Below are 20,609 nucleotides of genomic sequence, written 5' to 3'. Positions count from 1 at the left end.
TTACTAAATACTGGCTAGTTTTCTCTGTTAATACTGAGCGGTTTAAAAATGTCAAAATTGGGAGTTCCCTATAAAATTACTTCTTTTGTTTTTTAAATTCCAAATAGTGCCTCTATCAGAAATAATACAAAGAAAAACTTGTTACTCTGCTCACTTTCCTAGGCTACGAGGGGATAACTGAGAAGTACATCTTAGTGCCTGGTTATGAATTTTTCTAATCATGTCAGATGAGTACAGTGTAACAAGAAAGGAAAAAGAAAGTACTATGCCTCTCTGTGTTACCAAATGGGCCAGTCGGTAATTTAACTAGAGCCCAGCTTAATGAGGTCAGAGGAGCTGGGGTTTCAGACCCTGATTCCAGAAACGGGTACCTACCAGACAAAGTCAGGGCAAGGCATAAGAAAGCTACATAGAGAGGAATAATGCCGTGAGGTCAAGGAAAATGGTTTAGCACAGATATTCAGTTCTAAGAAAAATTTGATTGATGGTATTTGAAAATAGTTATTCAAAGAAAAGAGAATGTGGGCTGATCCCTAGCTGAGGTGTAGTTTTGGCTCAGCCTTCTAAAACTAGAATCCTGTTTTCATTATGCAGAAAGGAAACTTTGAAGTATCTTCATTAATTCAAAAGATTTTATGAGATATGGTCTTAATGACAGTATGAAAAAAATCAAAGCCCACAGCAGTCTTAGTTAACAAGGAAACATTGTGATTTAGATGCTGCACATAAACTCCTCTGAAGATGAGGGCATTGTGCTCCCAGTGGGCCACAGCATCTACATATAAAAATCTAAGGAGTTTCTCAGAGTCCAAAGCACTGTGGTCAGGGTGACGATCAATACCTGTCCATAATAATGATCTGTTTAGTTGAGTAAATGGGAAACATTATTCAGTCATCCAAAATATCTTCATCCAGGTTGATATCTGTTGTGTCAATATCTTCTAATTCCAAATTATCCAAATCTACTTCCAGTTCAAGTAAACTCTGCAAAGAAAAGGAAGAGGATGAGTTATATAGTACTGTGTTAAAGCAAAGTTATTAAAGAAAAGTTATCTGTGATTCATGATCCAAAGGGAACTAAAACAACAGTCAAAAGGGGGCATCTTCTCATTTCAAAACCCCTGCTCTGAAACTGATTACATCACTTAAAATGCAGAGGCCTGCACATCCTGCAGACGTTCGCGGGGAGGGAGGGTGAGGCTGGGGTCCAATAGGAAGTTGGGTATGATGTCCGTACCTTTTCCTCTTTGTTGTCTGTGGGGGGGGCCACAATAACAGGAGTAGGAGAAGCAGGTTTCCCATCAAGTTCCTGAAAACCCAAGTAGAAACACACATAAAAACAAAGGAATCTGTTCAGGAATTTGAAATTCTTCCCGAAGGGAAGGCAGGTCAGGATTAGGAAGTGGGAAGTGGTACTTAAAATCAACAAATCTCAACCAAACTTTCTCATGTCTGACTGACCTGCCGAGATGCAGCTCTTGAGGGCTGCAAGCCTTTTGCCTCTTCCATAACATTTCTTTCTTCATTTGGCTATCAGAGAATAAAGCAATGATGAAATGAAATATTCTGAAAGCATAATTCATCTATAAACTTGGCCTAAATTCCAGATACTAGCTCTTAATCGAACCATAATGTATGTGGTGCAGTTCAAAACCGTAAGTCGTGAATGCCTTTCCACCCCGTAGTCACACGGGATGAGGCACCCCAGGCACTCACCGTGACAAGTGGGTATTGTTTGGCCGGCCACAGGTCAGCATGTGTTTCCTTCACCCATTCTTCTACAACGAAGGCTTCTTTTAATCCAGGAAAAAGGTTTTCATATTCTGTTGGATCAGCAAGGGATTCTGCTGCTTTCTGATTGACTTTTGAGAGATTTTCTCTCCAGAGTTTCACCACCCTATTACAGATATCATAGAACCATTGGGAGACTGTTAAGGGCTCTGTTTTTATCTCAAACATTTCTTCCTAAAATGAAAAGTCTGTACCTTGAAACCTGACTGGGTAAGTAAGTCCGTGCCAGGAAGGCAGCTTCTGGCAGTCGTCCAGTTCTAATCAAGAGCTCCAGGCAAGCATCAAGCCTAAAGATTAAAAAGGAGAGGCACTGTTACCAAGAATGAACGCGATAATAATGGCACTTACCACATTAAAGAAATGTGGGTTTAGTGCTGGCAAGTCAGCACTCCCTCTCCAACTCTCACACATACACCTCTTTTCTGTCACTGAGCCACTAACTTGTCATCACCAGTGTGTTACATAACGGACTCCAGGAGTGTGAGAGATTTTTCAATCTCCTTAACTTCCCTAAGAAGAATCTAAAGGGGCTTTTAAAAACAAGGTAGCTTAGATGAGCACATTTAAGGGCTTCAGAATATGAAGAGCAGAAACTCGGTTTCACAAGTGTAGTTTTGAGGGCAGCATCTCTAACACGGACTATGCTGGACAATCCAGTGGTGCCCAGTAGGAAAATATCCAGGTGTCCATTTTCTTTTTTTAACTTTTTCCTGTGTAAGTTTGATAAAGTGGATAACGTGCTTTAGAACTCAGAATTTTTTGGATTTTAAAAAGGTAATACCTTTTGGATTTTAGAAAGTACATATACATTACATAATACCCTCAGCATCAGAGTCACAAACATAAATATTCTGCTATAACACATGAATACTAAATGCAATAAAAACAAACCAAGTGGCATAAAAGCAACTAATAATAATACTTCAGCGTTTAGGCCAGGTTTTGCCACCAAATATTCTCAGAATGTTTTTGGGTTTTTGAGTTATTGATAAGAAATAGTGGACCTATTCTTACAGGTATATAAATTTACGCATACATATGTTATAAAACACATACACATTCAAAGTTTTTATGATTAAGTGTGAGGTTTAAGAAGTATGTAGGGCAAAGTTAATGAATACTTCTGTGTTTTATTTCATAACATGGTCAACTAATGAAATGATCTCATACACACTAACTGCTACGACTTTTTAATACATGACATTTTTATGCTTTATAGTTGAAATCAAATCTAAAAGTAACTGGCATCCTCATCCACCTTATTTTTGTTGTAAGCAGATCAGAATTATTCAACTTGGGTAAAATCACCTGCCGCTCAGGTACCAAATGAAACAAGCAGCCCAACAGCCTCCTGCCTTCATTAACTAAAATACCTTAGCCACTAAGTGGCAGGGCTGTTGAGAAAGGGGTTAACATTTCTCCCAGTTGAGACTCCCTGAGCAGCTCATTTTGCTCAGACATTTAGACCAAATGTGGTAAGAGCATCCTTTGCTGAAGAGCATCCTCTGAGTTCTTCCAAAGCAGCACTGTCCTCCTGCCTGCTCCCATCAGCAGCACCGCTTGGCCAGGCATCAGCACTCGCTCCAGGGCTCCTTCTTCATGTTCCTCTCCAAAGACCACCCTTGAAGTCAGTGCTTTATTACTGTGCCCAACTCTTGCAGACCTTGGGTTAATACTTACTTGCCCTGTAAAAAGTAGCTCATGAATGCCACATTATTCTTGCCGTCTCTCTCCGCACCCTCTGCTAGCTTGTTCACCATAGTAGCATTTCCAGAGGCAGTGGCCAAAAGCAACAGACCCCCATAATCCTGTGCATGGTGCAGGCACTCCTGGGCTAGGCCAAACTGGCATTTACTAATGGCAAGTTCAGCAAGTTGTTTCCACTTCTGTTCTGACTGTAAGAAAAGAGATTCCACATTAAAATATCTTTTAAATAAACATTTGAATTTCCAACATCAACATTATTCTGTTAGCCTGAACATCATTGTACTAACAATTTTATATTTTCTATAATTATAAAATACATATTTTATGTATACTGAGCTGTGCTTTTTCTATAATTATAAAATACATATTTTATGTATACTGAGCTGTGCTTGTTAAGTAGGGTCTATCAAAATAAGAACGGAATGACAAAATGTATAATGAGGAAATAGAAATTATTCACATACATAAAATTAATTCAAACACAAATCAAATTTAATGCTGCATGTGAATAATCATCAGCCCATTATATTTTTATTTTGTAATTACACAGTGAAACTAAAACTAACGAGTTTTAAGGTAATTAGACTGTAATTATTTTAAGGAACGATTTAATGCCACTTTTTGAAAGCAGAAAAACCTTTTTATGTCCTTAAATATTTAATAATAAATATTATTTCTGTCATTTGTAGCTTCTCAGAAATCAAATAAAATGCTGCTCATTTGGATGATCTTAACATAGCTAAAATTTATTTAGTACATCTGAAATGAATTTACCAGTAAATGCTAGACTTAAACCACAACTGGGAGCCCTCAATATACAAAATATACAACGATCCATAAAAATGTCATTAAACTGTCTCAAAATGTCAGAACCCTTCTTTAAAACCAACGTCTTCCTCACTAGTTTGGGATATTGGCAAATTACTGCTGTGTCTGCATTCTTTTAGAGTTCCAGACTCCTTTATCTACTATCTTCTAGCTTTCCTTCTCTTCCAAAACAGATCTCATGTAAGATTAAAAAAAAACACTTTTTCTTAAATTAGAATGCTAAGAATATATTAATAAGAATATAATAATACATATCTCCAATATAATCCATTTAATTTATGCAAAGATAAACGTAATTCATTTTTTAAGAAGACCAAAGAAAGGCAACAACCTCACCAAAATGAGTCACTAATTTGCATTTCAGAAAACTTTAAAACACAACTTATAGTAGACACATATAAGTACCTACTGACCCTTCCATCACTTACAAAAAATCATAAATTAGTACATACCTCTGCTTCCACTGCTAATTGGTACGCAATTTTTAGTTCTCCAAGCTGAAGAGCAAGTTCAAAGCGATGCTCAGGGTCTGTGGATACCGTAAGAGCTTGCTGCTTGAAGCCCTAAACAGATAAAATGTGTGTGTTTATGTACAGAAAAACCTGTGTGTGTGTAGTCTACATATACAGTGCACACACGTGGCAAACAATCCATTGCTCTCTCAAACTAAATACGCTGCTGACATTGGAAGCCCCATTACTTAAACCAAACAAAGTAACCTATAAAAAATACTCTTCAATTAGAAGACAGAAAAATTAAGGAGCTGTTAAATTAACTGGTAAAAAACAGGGCAGAAAAAATTCAGTCACACAACATCTACTGTTTTCTAAGCAGTGGAAGCTGACCAATGCTTGATAAACTCAAGTAAAACAACAACCACTAAAATTTAGAAATGTAAACAAATGTCAAAAAGAAAAGGATTTTGGAAAGTTGACTGAACAAGAGCCACTTCAAAAAGAGAAAGACAGGCACAGTGGTGTAAACCTAGCTGTCCGTAATCTCCTGAGCTGGGCCTCAGAGATCTAGTCCAGTGCCTCAGAGGAAAGGAAGTCGAATGTAAAACCTTCCAATTTTCTATCATCTGCAGGTCATTTAGCAAACATTTTGCTTTCAGGTCCTGATACTGATCTGGTGTCATTACCTATGCCTTTACTGTTGGTCGCATGTCCAGTTTACTCATCAGCAAGTATTCCAGAGCACAGAAGTCTAAAACTGCCTTCCCATGCTCCAGTCATCAGCAACAAGCTTTTAAACCAACTACCGTAATTACTATATTAGCTTCTCCCTCAAGACAAACAGGGCTGATGGGGTCTGCCCTATGGGCAAGTTCTTCAGCTCCAGGGATGTGGTATATGAGACAAAAAGCTCAGGCTGCAGAAGACTTCCTCAGACTGAGAGTGAATGCTCTGTTAGGGGGTGGTCAGGATGGAGAAGCTGGACAGCTGTCTGAGTTCTGTCTGGGTAGATATTCAGCATTGCTGTATCACTGTGTTTAAAATAACTTCCCAGACTATACAAGCTGCCCCTACCTCCATTCTCCCAGGAGTACAATGTAACAAGCCATTCTGAATAATCTGCATTACTCCCTTTCTTCCCTAGCACTGATGTAGACAATATAAAATCCAAGAGTGGAAGATGGAAGATCTCTAGAACTAGTCAGATATAGGTGAGGGCAAAGCAGATGAAATGAGGTGGGCTATATACACTTACTTTTGCTTTCCTGCAAATCCCCACTGAAATGACACTTAGGGGGTTCTTTTTTAAAAGCGTAACTCCCAAGGACACACAGAAAGGCAGCAGAGACATTAGTAACAATTTTGGAAGCTCGAAAGCTGGTGGAGGAGTACAAACGTTCAAGTTAAAACACTAGAGAAGACTAATCCCTAAATCAGGAGTGAAGACAGCATAGAAACAACCTGATTCACACCTCAGAATCCCCAGAGGTGTCTCGTGAAGGGTAGTGTTAAAACCAGCAAATAAACAAAACTGCCTGAAAGTCTATATAAGAAGCAGTTAGATACCCCAGGTACCCACTCCTCTCCCCGCCCCGACCTCTCGACACACACAGAAGACAGGAATCTTGTTCTCTGGAGAGGGTAAACTAGAGGGTCTCCAGTCCGAGGGATCCCTGCACACCCAGAAGGAGTGCTGAGTGGCAAAAGGAAAACAGGAGATTGTAAGAATGGATGTTGAGACTAAATATTTGAAATACTAAATACTGAGACACCAAGCCATACTCTGCTCAGCCCGCAGAAGGATGGTGATTGGGGAGCTTCTCTGTAAACTAAGCAGCCAAAGGGGTAAGACTTAAAAATACTAAAATGTCAATGAGGGCCATATGCCAGCTTGAACAGTGCCTGGTACAATATTAAGTGCTCATTAAATTCACTAATTGAATAAATGAAGAGTCATTAAATTCATTAGATGAAGATACTGACATTGATTGAGGCTCCCCAAACAAAAGGCCTAGCCACATCACATATTTTTAGTCCAACCAATAAATTCACCCATAAACTCAGATCTTTTGACCTGCTTCTTAGACCTGCACTCGTTTAAGAGTGCCCAAAGATCATGAGATACCTGAGGAAAATCTTTAAAAGGAAAGACAGAGATCAAAATGAACCAATAACAGCAATCTGAAGAAAGCATACAACATAAGGGGAAAAGAAAACTCAACAACAAAAACCATCATTCATACCCTTACAGAGGGTATGAAGATAAACTTTGATCCATAAACAAGATTTAGAAAGTCCAAGAATAACAAAATAAGAAAACCAGTGCAAGAGGTCCAACATCTGAATAACAGTTGCACAGAGAGAATATAGAAAACAAAGGAAGGAAATCAACAGAGAAATGATTCAAGAAAATCTCTCAAAAATGAAGGAATGAGTTTCCAATTAAGAGAGCTCATCTAATACCCAGAAGAATGAACAATAATTGACCCCTACACAAAGGCCCACCATCATGATAACATCACAGAACAACAGGGACCAGATCCAAAAAACTTCCAAAGAGAAAAAAACAGATCAGGTACCAAGAATCAGGCATATAAATGGCTTTAGACCTCAACAACTAGAAGCTAGAAGGCAGAAGGCAAAATAGAATTTCGTCTTCAAAATTCTGAGAGAAAATCATCTCCAACCTAGAATTCTATATCCAGTTAAATGGCCAAATATGTTTTAAGGTAGAACAATGGCACTTTCAGATAATCGAGGTCACAAAAAAATTTACCTGCTATTAATAAATAACCCTTTTCTCAGGAAACTACTGAAGGACATACCCCAGCAAAAGGAGGGAGTAAACCAGGAAAGAAGATAGGGAATATAGGAAACAACAGATCCAACTCAAGAGAGCCAAAGGGAAGCCCCAACACGATGGTGAGGGGATATCCATGATGAGGGCAGAAACCAGTTCAGCCTGAAGCAGACTGAACATACGGAAAGGAGATTTCAAGGAAATCTGGAGAACCATCGGAGTAGGGAGAATAACCCTAAGTACATAGAAAAATAAGCAAAGTTTAAAAAAAAGAAACAATTATTAACTCCAGGGAAAACAAACAACTGCAAGAGAAAGCTATTGCTATAATATATCACATGGCTCAGCTGTGAACAGTGTTTACACAGCCACAGTAATATAAACAATGAATACCAATTTAATCAAAATTTTGATGTAACTATATTGGGAGGTTAAGCAATAGGAAAGTGGCATTATGGGGTAGAAGCAGGGGGAGTGAAAGAAAGATAAATCCCTCATCTTGTATAGAGTGGAAAGTCCCAAGAAATGCCTAAAGCTGAGAAACAGCAATATAAGTATGTTAGACATGTGGAAATAAATGCCAACAGTCAGCTAAAAGAATTACAAGTGATTACCGCTAGGGAGTAGAAATGAGAGAGAGAAGGGAGGGCTGTTTTCTTCCTAAGCCTTGCAAAATGTTGTACTTTGTGCACATGTAACTTTGAATTTATACTAAAAATTGCTACATGAAGGAAAAGGCTTATCAGTAACGGTAAATTTTATGTATATTTTACAAAGAGAGAGAGGGAGAAGCCAGCTAGGATAGAGAAAAATGCAGCATAGAAATGAAAATACTGATAGAACAGAAAACAAGTCTACAAAAAGGGAAGACTAATAATCACCTCCAACATTTAAAGGGGATGCGAAGGGCAATGAGAAAGGAGGAGTATAACAAGTGACTTAAATTTAAAGGAGAAATTGCATTGCCATAAGGAAATCAGTGGTAGTTAAGAAATAAAGTTCTTCAAATTCGTATTAACATTCTTTCAAATTGCTGGTTTTCAAAAACACACACAAAACAACCAACCAACCCCCACCCCCTTACCTGCTTTTCCAAAAAGTGAGCAACTCTGGTCCTCTGCTCTTTTGGAATGGTCGGAAGGACCTTATCAGCCATGCTGAAGTCTCTCCGCATGACAGCTGTCTGGTATTCCAGCACTGAAACCAGCAGGGAGTAGCTAACGATGTTGAGTTCCTTATCCCCCAGATAAAGCCTGTTGTCTTTAGGAATGTAGCCCAGGAGATACATCGTCCTGTAAGAGAAACGGAAACTAATTTAGAACTAAGCCCAAATCAGTACATACACACACTCTCTCTCTCTTGCAGTCACTCACTCACTCTGCCTCTTGCTCAAAATCTTTCCATTTGATTGACGCAATTTTGGTTAGCAATTGCCAACTATTAAAACACTGAAAAATCAGGCCTATCATTGTTAAAAGCCAGCAATTGGTTTTGTTTATGTTTAAAAAGTATGCTTTTAAATTTAGGAGGCTAAAGACAAAAGCAAAACGATACTCAGCTACCTGTCCAAGTGGGCAATGGTGACTATTTCTCCTCCGACATAATAATTTAATCTGTTCACAGAACTTGTGTAAATGAAGCAGTCGCCTACCCACAGCCCTGTTTTCACAATTTCCTGAATCTCACCAAGAACCTGCAGGAAAAAAATAAAGTCTATTATTATCTTGTTCAGCAATAGGAATCCTGTCAATGACAAAAAACTGAATATAATTAAGGGTGATACGTAGAATAAGAAATGCAGAGAAAGAATCCTATTTCAAGAAAGAAAATCTTTCCTTGGTATTTCTACTTTCTTCACTTAAGAACAGATTCCTGGATGAGTATCTGTACTATAAAATCTCACTGTTGCGTCAAAGTTGTAATCTAAGAACGTGCTGATCTAAACTCCTAACATACATGAGACTGGCATAATAAGTATTTCAAAAAGTCTTCCAAGACACCTCCACAATGGATGATTTATCATTACATTTGAGAGCACATTTTAAATAACTCTGGCTAAACTGTCTTAAGACCAAAACACCTTCTAATTTCCTTACTGAAAGATAATCAAAGTTAGTCTAAAGGTTTCCTAAAATCAAAGCACAAATTTCTTTTGAACAAATACTTTCAGACCCTGATCTCTGAGCCAAGATTTTAATTTTCACATTTTACCGTAACTCCTTAAATGCTTATTAGTTTCCCCAAACCTATTTTATAGTAGTAACAGTGAGTGAAGCTCTGCTCTAAGAATATAAATCATTTAAAAACAAAGCTAAAGTTGTGCTGATGCAATTACTTCAAAGCCATCTTCAACGCCATCTTCAGTAACTCCCTCATGTGTTTCCTGTGCAGCCAAAACTTTTTCCGACAGATATTTAAGGATAAAAAATGACTCTTCAGTGGCAATACAGACTAGCTCTCCAGAGTCAGACCAGAAAATCTGCAACATGACAAACAAAAACACAGATAAATGATTTTGGATTTCTGAGTGGGTATGACAAACTGCATACACTTTGTTTCCTACAAGATTTATCGTCCTACATTAAGATACTAAGTATACACTTAACAATTCTGTCATGTATATACACACATATTTGGGAGGGTGGACAGGGCACTACTGTTCTATTTATAGAAATGGAAGGACCTAAGGGAGGCAGCAAGGAGCGCTGGCAGTAAGTGCCAGGGGTGCTGAGATTCAGAGGAGCACTAGCCTATTCCCTATTGCCCTACAATAGTGTTTCTCACTCTTTCTTTTTTTCCCATATGACCCCCACCTCAAACCTTTTTTAGGCATTTTTTTCCCAATCACCTTCCCCTGAAGTTTTAATATCACAGATACTATATGTCTATACATATATTAATACATAAACATATACATACGGTACACAAACACATAATGTGTATAAACATATGTGCATCTATGCTTTATAGATAAAGAGTACAGTTTGTCATCAATTGGTTTCAGGAACCAATTTCTTCCCCCTAGGGGACGACGTCCCCCTGCTGAGAATGCATGCTCTAGAAGACAGAACCAGGACCCTGGGGAGGTGGATTTGTCTCCACAGATTATTTCCTGACAGTTAAAGCTGTCAAAGAAGCAGGCAGATCTAAAGGCTGAAAACTTTGTCACTGGAGAACGGCTACCTAAATTTTAAACAGCCATTATCAGGTAAAGTATGAAAAGGCTTTCTGAATTGAGTGGGAGACTTGCAGGCCCTTCCAGGTCAAGAACTCCCTGGCTACTTATCTTCAAAGCATTAAAGCCATTTAAAATATGAACAGCACTTGGCATTTGTATAACTTTTTATACTTTTCAAAAAGCCCAACATCTACTGCCTCACTCAAATACCACGACTCTCCTTTTCTAAGCAATCCTGAGGTACATGGCACTGTGTCCAGCACAATGGAACAGGGACAGCAGGGTACAAGGATGTTTCTTGGCCTCAGGGACTCAGAGCTTGTCACAAAGATGTACACTCCAAAAACAGCAATGGAGGGAGCTCACGTGTTTGGGCTGAATTTCAATTCTGCGTATGAGTTCTGTATTGTCCCAGTCATAGAAAGCTAAGCCATTTACAGATCTGACTCCCAGTAAGAAGCCTCCATAGATACCTAAAAAGAACAAAAAAAATTTTAGATCTTTAGATGTTTTTGAGCCATTATAAAGCTTCTAAAATTGTATCATATATAAACAGCACTCACTTTCAGCTCCAAAATCTGGTTTAAATGATTTTTTTTCCTTAAAGTTCTTAAATATCTTTACAACACTGTTGCTCTCTCTTATTGCATATCTGGGGGGGGGGAAAAAAGGAAAGCAAATATAGCATATTATGTATATACTAAACTGTAATTCCACCAAATGTTACAAATATCTTCAAATACATTTGAGTAGTGAATTATGCAAAAATATAAAATAGTTGAAAATTCACTAATATATTTTTTCCTGAGATCAGTGAACTGCTTACAGTTGGACAAATAATGAATGGGTTTCACAAGGTCTATTACACAAATTACTAGGGCTTACAAACTATTTTAGAAACTGAAAAGATCCAAATGTTCCTCAATAGGTGAATAACTAAACCAACTGTGGTCTGTTCATAAAATGGAATACTACTCTGCAAAAAAGGGAACCAATTACCCATCCATGCAACGACATGGATAAATCTCAAAAACATTATGCTGAGCAAAACAAGCCAGACGTAAGAGTGCATACCACACAACTCCACTGACATGAAACCCTAAAGAAGACAAATCTAATCTACTGGGGAGTAGGGGCTGGGTGCTGACTGTTAAGGGACACAAGGGGATTGTTTTTGAGATGATAGAAATGTTCTGTATATCTTGATTGTGCTGGTGGTTACAGATTATATCCATTTGTCCAAATTCACTGAAATATACACGTAAAACAGTGCATTTTATTTCGTATAAATTATACCTCAATAAAAGTAACTTAAAAAATAAAAACTTTTATTATAAGTGGCTCATTAGTCAGCCATGTTTGGCAACAACTTAATAAATCATATATACTCAGGCCTCTGCCTTGAAAAGGGGCTGTGGTTGGATACTCGGGAGTATATGAGGAAGTGATCTGACAAGTGCTTTGCTCAAGATGGGAAAGATGCTGAACAGGGTCTGGGCTGGATAAAGCTGAAAAGAGGAAACTATCAAAACGGAGGGAGAGGTATGTTGAGAGAGGTAAGGCGACTCATGAACCATAATTTTGCTTAAGTTGGTAACAAAGTACCTTTTAGTATATGGAACTGTGCATGAATGAGTTTATTTAGGAAATTTATGAAAAGATCTTACCTCTCAGTGACCTTTTTGTTAAAAAATAAAAAGCATGCATCTTACTATGCAACACTGAGACTTAAGTTACCCACTGCCGGCAGAAGACGCAACACAAAATATGGGGAAAACAAAACTAAGAAAACTGTAAAGATGTAATTCAGTGTCTGAAAAAAACGTAAGCCCCGAAGTTTATTACATGCACCAAACAGGAATCAAAATGGAACCGGTCAGTGACTATAATAATTGAGATGTAAATTTTTCCTGTTTTTAATGAGACTATTTTATGAACATTTTGAATTCAGACAGAATTTGTTTTGTTAAGAATGGGACGTGAGTAAAGAAATACTTTTATTTGAATTATGCAGCTAAATGTGGTTTTTCCCCTTTTTCCACTTTATTTAGAGATGTATAAAATTTGAGGATGCTTAAAGTTTACGCAAGGAATGAACAGACTTAATTAGGTATAAGTTCCTAAAAGGCATTCTGTAAGCCCATTACTGTTTTGAGGAAACAGGTTCCTCTGTGTCGTTCTGTTTCATTTTCAAATTAGGATCCCAAGTCCTTGATTTAGATTCTCAAAGAGGGTGATGATATATTTAAATAAAATTAAATGGATCCTAAGATTGTAAAAAAAAAAAAAAAGAGGTAACATCACAGAAAATGAGTTTTTTTTAAAACATCTTTATTGGAGTATAATTGCTTTACAATGTTGTGTTAGTTTCTGCTTTATAACAAAGTGAATCAGCTATATGCATACGTATATCTCCCTATCCCCTCCCTCTTGCATCTCCCTCCCACCCTCCTTATCCCACCCCTTTAGGTGGTTGCAAAGCACCGAGATGATCTCCTTGTGCTATGCAGCTGCTTCCCACTAGTTAACTATTTTACATTTGGTAGTGTATGTCCATGCCACTGTCTCACTTCATCCCAGCTTACCCTTCCCCCTCCCCGTGTCCTCAAGTCCACTCTCAACATCTGCATCTTTATTCCTGTCCTGCCCCTAGGTTCGTCAGAACTTTTTTTTTTTTTAAAGATTCCATATATATGTGTTAGCATACAGTATCTGTTTTTCTCTTTCTGACTTACTTCACTCTGTATGACAGATTCTAGGTCCATCCACTACAAATAACTCAATTTCGTTCCTTTTTATGGCTGAGTAATATTCCATTGTATATATGTGCCACATCTTCTTTATCCATTCATCTGTTAATGGACACTTAGGTTGCTTCCATGTCCTGGCTATTGTAAACAGACCTGCAATGGCAGGGCAGGAATAAAGATGCAGACGTAGAGAACTGACTTGAGGACACAGCGGGGAGGGGAAGCTGGGATGAAGTGAGAGAGTAGCACTGACATATATACACTACCAAATGTAAAATGGATGGCTAGTGGGAAGCAGCTGCATAGCACAGGGAGATCAGCTCGATGCTTTGTGACCACCTAGAGGGGTGGGACAGGGAGGGTGGGAGGGAGGCTCAAGAGGGAGGGGATATGGAGATATATGTATACATATAGCTGATGCACTTTGTTGTACAGTAGAAACCAACACAACATTGTAAATCAGTTATATTCCAATAAAGATAGTAAAAAAAAAAAAAAGATTCATTAAGGTTTTCATCAAGATTACATCAGAATCTAGCATCTCTCCCCAGTAGCTCAGAAAAGGGCAGCAGCAGCTCAGGATGCCAGGTCCTGGGGAGGGCCTGCCACGGTTCTTGATTTGAGGGCCTACTTTGCCTTCAGCCCATAAGTACCAGGCCCTGCCATGGGCTCCACCAAGGAAATAGGTGCAGGTCCCCGGTTTAATGTGATTATTGTATCAGATTAAGTGAGCCAGCTCAATACTGAACACAGAAAAGGCAGAGGCAGCTCAGGCTGCATAGCTGCCCCTGACCAATCTTCCAATACAGCTCTGGTGAGAACTGTTCTTTAACATGGTGCAGCACAGCCTACACTGAGCCTTGCAAACCTCTTTAATACAGCTACACAAACACCCGTTGGCAATCAGGGCAAGCTGGATATGACACAGCCAAAACTTACTCTGAAGAATCGTGGGCCCACGCAAACTCCTGGGCAGATCCAAAGCTCTTGTTTCTCAGTGCCATTGCTGTGTAGATGATATATTCGCCATCACCACACACCACAACAAACCTAGAAATTATAGAACCCAGGGAGGGAAGTACAGAGGACCAATGACATGTAAAAGTTAAGAAACAACGATTCATCTTTATGGTAAAATATTTCTAATAACAAACGTTATTTCAGTTGACTGTTACAAATGAACCTATTATCTTTTAAAGTTATATATTTCTCTGAATATGGAGCTAGACATAAATATTCCACCCAATAAATCAAAAGCAGATTATGAAGAGGGGGTTACAGCTGAAAATGTTACTGCAGTGGCCTCTCTTATAAACAAAGGGTCAGGAAGATGAGAGGGTGGAGGCACACAGGGAAAGATTCCCCTAATTCGACAAGCATCTGTTGAGCACCAAGATGCCTGGCAGTTTGCTCATTACATTTACACCATAGGAAGGCACTATCTTGTTGCAAGGCTATCTTCATTTTAAAGCTGATCATTCAAATGAATAAAGATATCTTACCCCAGTTTTTAATGACTGCTAAATTTATCAAAATAAACAGGATATTTTAACATTTAAATGTAAGAAAAAAAGAATGTTGCATAGTCAAAATTTTCTCAATAGACATATTGGCTGTTATTAGATGGCCAAAGGTGAAATGTAAAACTTAAGCAAGAAACGTTTTATGATATTAAGGGGAAAAAATGCAATGCATTCTTAATCTTCATAAAATTTTATTACAAGTAATTATGGATACCATTTACTGAACTAGGCAGCGTACTTGGTTTATATGCTCTGTCTTTTTTAATACTCAGGACAGCATTATAAAATGCCCAGATCTATTGTAAAATAATTTTTAAAACTCACAGGTTTAAACTTATTGTACTAGAAACTCTCCTCTCACAAGATGTTCAGTGCTTTACAAATCTTAAGGGAGAAACAGAGCTGATGATTCAAGTTACAGAGAAGAAGCAGAATTATTAGCAGTCCCAAAATTTTTTCAAAAGACAAAGACCTCACAACTCTTCTTCTTAAGAGCAATGAGTCAGCAAATGTTTAGAGAGCACCCACTAAGTCTCAGGATAAGACATGATTCTAGGCCTTGAAGGAGCGTAAGGACATATACCAACACATTTGAAATAAAGAGTCAACACAAAACTATTCAACTGTTCAAAACTGCGTGGTGGGATAAGGCCAGGAAGGCAACTATGCTTCACCTTGCATGCCAACCCCATCAGCTGGCATGGCTGCCTGATGCTGTGTTGAGGATTGTGAGGCCATGGCAAAAGTTCAATGAGGAATGCCCACCAAAGGGCAGGGGTGGGATATGCTGTGGATATGCAAACATACACAGAAGCCCAGAGAGAGATTTTGGTGGTGGCTTACCGCCCATTAGGATTGTGCTGGATAGTCTGAGGGTATATTTCACAACTGCCCATATCCTTCACTGCCAGTGGCAATCTTTCTCCATCTTTAATTTCAGCATCTCCCATTGCTTTTAGGTTGGCCTGCTGGACTTCTGAATGTTTGGCCCAAATTATCTTTCCATTGGCATCCATGGACATGGCAGGTTCCTCCCGACCAAGCTGGAGGAACGACAAATGACTCTTAGCAATGAAAAGGAAAACAAAATAAAAGCACGACAAAATAAACATTTTCTATTTTCATTTAATGGAGGGCTCCTTTCTTCCACTTTAAATCTCCGGTGCTTAATCTCTTGAGCTTAATGACAGAAGTGCCAGTTTAACAAAACTGGTGACTTGGAAGATAACTGCTTCCCCTATGTCCATCTATTCAGAGACAGTGTAATGAGAGATTACCTTCACAATGATGCTCCCTTCATCATAGCCCAAAGCAACGTTGTTGGACCCTCGCAGGCTGGCCACACACCATACCCTCTCCATGCCATAATTCAATGTGCTCTCAAGGCGATAGGTGCTTGAATGCCAAATACGCACGGTTCCTGAAAAGAACCATGTGAATATGCCCTTTTGATTTGAACATCCAAGAATGAACTGTCAGGTGAACCAGCCACATGGAAGTCTTTATATTCAAACAGAACACACTTCCTGGCAGCTTAATTTCTTGATCTATAGTCTGTGATTTTATAAAGCAACATTAATAAATAATAGAAAATTTGTAAGAAACTAAAACTAAGAAATGTGATCTTAAGTGTGAAATAATGACAGGATTCCTGGTACAGTGCCCACTATGTGCCAGATGCTTTCTATACGTGATTTCTTCACATCCTTTCACTGTAATCCTATGAGGCAGATATATCTATTCCCATTTCATAATGTACCCAAACCACACATCTATGAAGTGGCTGAGGCTGAATCTGATCCCGGGGTTTTAGACTCCAAAGCACAGGCTTTTTCAGCTTTTCTCTAGCACTTCTGGGTGTCCTCTTATTTAAGTAACAGAGTCAAAACACATTAGAATGATGCTGATAATAATGCCCCTTTACTCTTTTATAGCTTAAGTAGTCTACTCTAATAAAAATATCAAAATCCTTTGAAACTTCCAATGAAAATGCAGGGCACTAGCCAGCTTAAATATCCACTCAGTAATGATATTAAACACAGGAATAAATATTCATTTTCATTTCTAACTTACCATCTTCTGAACCTGTGATTATAATTGGCAGCTCAGGATGAAAACTGGCACAAGACACATTTTGGGCATGTCCCTCCAGTGTCTGTACACATGTTTTATTCTGTAATCAGTACACAGAAAACACTTTTATTAGTGGCAGACAATAACTCATCCTTAATTTTCCCAGTGCACAGATACATAATAAATAAGAGTGGTTATGACATCTAAACAGTATTCAATAGAGATTTTTGAAATAGAACCATCTTACCGTGTACACATTTTCTCTAATTATTTGATAGTACAGGCAAATGTAAACGTAACTATCACATTTAAAGAAGAAAACACAACACACCCCCGTAAGATGTGGTCTTCATCTAAGTATCATTCCCTCAAATTCCTAAGATAATGTTTTTAATATTTTTATCCTGTATTTAAACACAAATTTGAGTATCTCAGTACAACTGGTTTCTAGGCCTCATTTTATTAACTGTTTATTGAAATTTTGATGTGAGAAACAAAAAAATAAAAATTTAACATACTCTGGAGATAAAAAGTGTAGTAACATACCTAGGTTTACAAGAGTCTTTGTGGCAAAATGATTGTACCGTGGTGATGTCCTGACATTTATTCATTTGTCTGCTGGTTTTCAAATATAAATGAAAGTCTGAGACCACAGTTTAGGTGCAAATTCTGATGCCTTAAGTTATTATGCTATAAACAGAGTTCAACAACCCAAGTTTTAACTGTCCTGGAAGAAACAGTAAGAAGCATATCTAACCTATGGCAAGGAAGTTATGAAAACACTGTACCTGATAGTCCCATATTTTCACAAGACGGTCATCTGCACCTGAAATGAGGTATGGTTTGTCGCCCCCACTGTAGTAATCAATGCAGTTCACGCCTTTTTCATGTCCCTCCAGAGTGAAGTTTGGTGACGAGGAGCCCAGCTGCCACACCTTCAGAGAGCAACAGTATCTGCCAGTCAACATGGGGCCTTGCTTCTCAGAAGGCCGCTCCACCACACCCCTCACAGGTCATATAAGTGCCAAGGTCGGGAGAGGCGCTCAAGGATGCTCATGTTTTCACCCACTTGTTTTTGTTTTTTCTCACTTTCCTTGAATTTCCAGGGGGCAGAATCACTATAGCATTCTCTGAAAAATGCCAATTTCCAGGCTTTATCCCTAGAGATTATGATTCAGTGGATCTACAATGAAGCCCAGGAATCTAGATTTTTTTAACAGACACCCCAGGTGTCTTGACTTTGAGAAACACTACTTTAAGGGCAGGAAGTGACTTCACGAGAGATTTAATATTAAGCTAATGAAACTGGACTTAGTAGGACGTATTAAAAGGAGAAAACTACTGCTTAGTCAAAAAATTAAAAGTATGGAAAAGTAGTCAAATATTACTACAGCACTGGTATTGAGCTTTACCTTTACAAATATTTATTTTGTATGTCTACTACATGGGAGGCCCTGTGGGGAGTATAAAGATGTGTAAACAAACTTTACTAGAGCCAAAGATAAGACAATTTTTGTCTTCAAGATATACCTAATTTAGTGAAGAAAGTTTAAAACTAATTTCAAAGTTTCAACCTATGTCAAAAGCAAGGACAATCCAGTGAAAGGAAAAAAAATAAAGTAAGCCAAAGTCCTAAGATATTCAACATATAGCATTTAATAATAAATTGTCAGACAAACAGCATATAACATTTTATAAAAGTTAAAGGAAAACTAATAAAAATGTTATATAGATGTAAGCCTATACATGCAAGCAAAAGTTTATGTAATGTATATTTTAAATCTACGCATATAGAAATATTTTAAATATTACAGTGGGAAAAGGAATGTATTTACACTCACTGCAACATGTATTAAGCATCTAGTATAGGCAAGGCACTGTGCTGCTTGCTAACGTGTGTCTGTTTGGGGGAGGGGGTAACACACAGTTCCTGCCCCAAACATCAACATTTCAGGGATAAAAATTTCCGGAGACACGTTCATTATTATTCAACGTGAAGGCCATAATAGAGGCAAAAAGCGATGGAAGGAACGGGATGAAAATGACTGGCTCTGTCTAGAGGTGAAATGAATGTCTGAAGAGAGCTTCTCAGAGTAAATAACTGTGCTAATAAGCCTTGAAAGATGAGTAATTCTCCAGAGGAAAAGAAATCAAAATGGCAGAATAAAGAATACTGCAGGCAGAAGGACCAGCTGAATTAGGTAAGGTTCTGTGAACATTCAGGGCTTCTCCAGAAAATGGTGAGTAGACCAGGGTTACTGGAGATATAACATTAGCTAAGGCTAGTCTTGGAAACCCTTGTATTCCACACCAAGGCATTTGGACTTTATCCTTAGACTGGGAACTGACAAGATGGAATCCATGTTTTAGAAAGATAACTGGAAGCAGTATGGAGAAATGAAGTAAGAGAAAGAATGGAGGCAGATGACATTTAAATATAAAACAGATTAATAATCGGCAGAAGTCAACAACAAATATACTAAAGGAGAGGAAACAGTGACCTAGAGAAGATACAGGCATTTTCTTATTCTGGGTGTGCAGAGCTTACACCATATTGCTTCCACATGGAAAAACACTCCTTCATTAAGAGCACTGAGCTGCCACACTGTTCTTCTCAACAGAGTATGCCCTTCTGGATCAAAAGGAGAAGTCCTATTTTGCTTCAAAATGAGCTTTTGAGAGAAACTTCTCAGACAGGAATAACTTTCTGGGCAGCCAGTAGTAAAATACCTGACACAACTATATTTCACCAACAATCATAACTGACACCAACAGTGGACATCCTACCTTGATAGTCCTGTCCAAAGAAGCGCTGGCAAACTGATTGTTATCTTTGGGGTTGATCACAATCTGCATAACATAATGGGTGTGTCCTTCAAACACTTGTGAGCAAGACCATTTTTTATCCCAGTCCCAGAGTTTAATAAGCATGTCATCTAGACCAAAAGAAAGTCTCCAGTTAGTTGCAATTTCTATTTCTTTCATTCAGAACTAAGGTGCAGTCTCTGTGCCTTTTAAGGCAGCAAACCTAACACAAATCATATATTCCATGACTTAAAGAAACAGAATAGGAATTGAACAGATTTTTCAAAATGCTTATTTATTCTAAGAATAAATTTAACTCTCTAAAGAGTGGAGATAAAAGAGAGAGATTACTAATAGCAAATATACAAATTTCATGGAAAAAAATTTAAGACAGACTCAATGGGCTTTACAGAATGATGAAAGAGGAACAAGTATGATTAGAGTCTAAGTATGAATGAATAATGATGGCAATGACTATTTCAGAAATAAGCATTTCTCTTTTAACACAAGATTGGTTAAAAAAAAAAGTTTTGAGTTACTTCTCAATCTCTAAATTAAAAATGTTTCAAAGAGCTATTACCAGTTCAGTGCAACTGGTTTTAAATGCCTTCCAAAAGCTCCACTGTTTTATACATAATACCAAGGAGCAAACTAGTCTGAGTATAAAGATAAAATTGACTAGGGTATATGGCAATCTGC

At 38.1% G+C, this 20,609-nt stretch overlaps 1 protein-coding gene across 1 annotated transcript in view; it reads right to left on the bottom strand.

Annotated features, from left to right (window-relative positions):
• Positions 1-618: 618 nt before the first annotated feature.
• Positions 619-20,609, bottom strand: part of COPB2 (COPI coat complex subunit beta 2) — a 28,643-nt gene continuing 8,652 nt past the window's right edge. The window contains exons 5-22 of the mRNA XM_059920217.1: positions 19,893-20,041; positions 17,894-18,040; positions 17,106-17,205; positions 16,310-16,452; positions 15,876-16,075; positions 14,449-14,559; positions 11,323-11,411; positions 11,126-11,232; positions 9,917-10,060; positions 9,144-9,274; positions 8,666-8,873; positions 4,779-4,889; positions 3,472-3,686; positions 1,986-2,078; positions 1,717-1,897; positions 1,462-1,530; positions 1,238-1,309; positions 619-984 (exon numbers count right to left, since the gene is read on the bottom strand). Of these exons, the coding sequence (XP_059776200.1) occupies positions 889-984; positions 1,238-1,309; positions 1,462-1,530; positions 1,717-1,897; positions 1,986-2,078; positions 3,472-3,686; positions 4,779-4,889; positions 8,666-8,873; positions 9,144-9,274; positions 9,917-10,060; positions 11,126-11,232; positions 11,323-11,411; positions 14,449-14,559; positions 15,876-16,075; positions 16,310-16,452; positions 17,106-17,205; positions 17,894-18,040; positions 19,893-20,041 (2,366 nt within the window). The 3' untranslated portion in view covers positions 619-888. The remainder of the gene's footprint in view (positions 985-1,237; positions 1,310-1,461; positions 1,531-1,716; positions 1,898-1,985; positions 2,079-3,471; positions 3,687-4,778; positions 4,890-8,665; positions 8,874-9,143; positions 9,275-9,916; positions 10,061-11,125; positions 11,233-11,322; positions 11,412-14,448; positions 14,560-15,875; positions 16,076-16,309; positions 16,453-17,105; positions 17,206-17,893; positions 18,041-19,892; positions 20,042-20,609) is intronic.

This window comes from Balaenoptera ricei, chromosome 4 (assembly GCF_028023285.1).
Source record: "Balaenoptera ricei isolate mBalRic1 chromosome 4, mBalRic1.hap2, whole genome shotgun sequence".
Lineage (NCBI taxonomy): Eukaryota > Metazoa > Chordata > Mammalia > Artiodactyla > Balaenopteridae > Balaenoptera > Balaenoptera ricei.
Note: the sequence above shows the minus strand (reverse complement) of the source record. Positions and strands in the feature narration are given on the sequence as shown.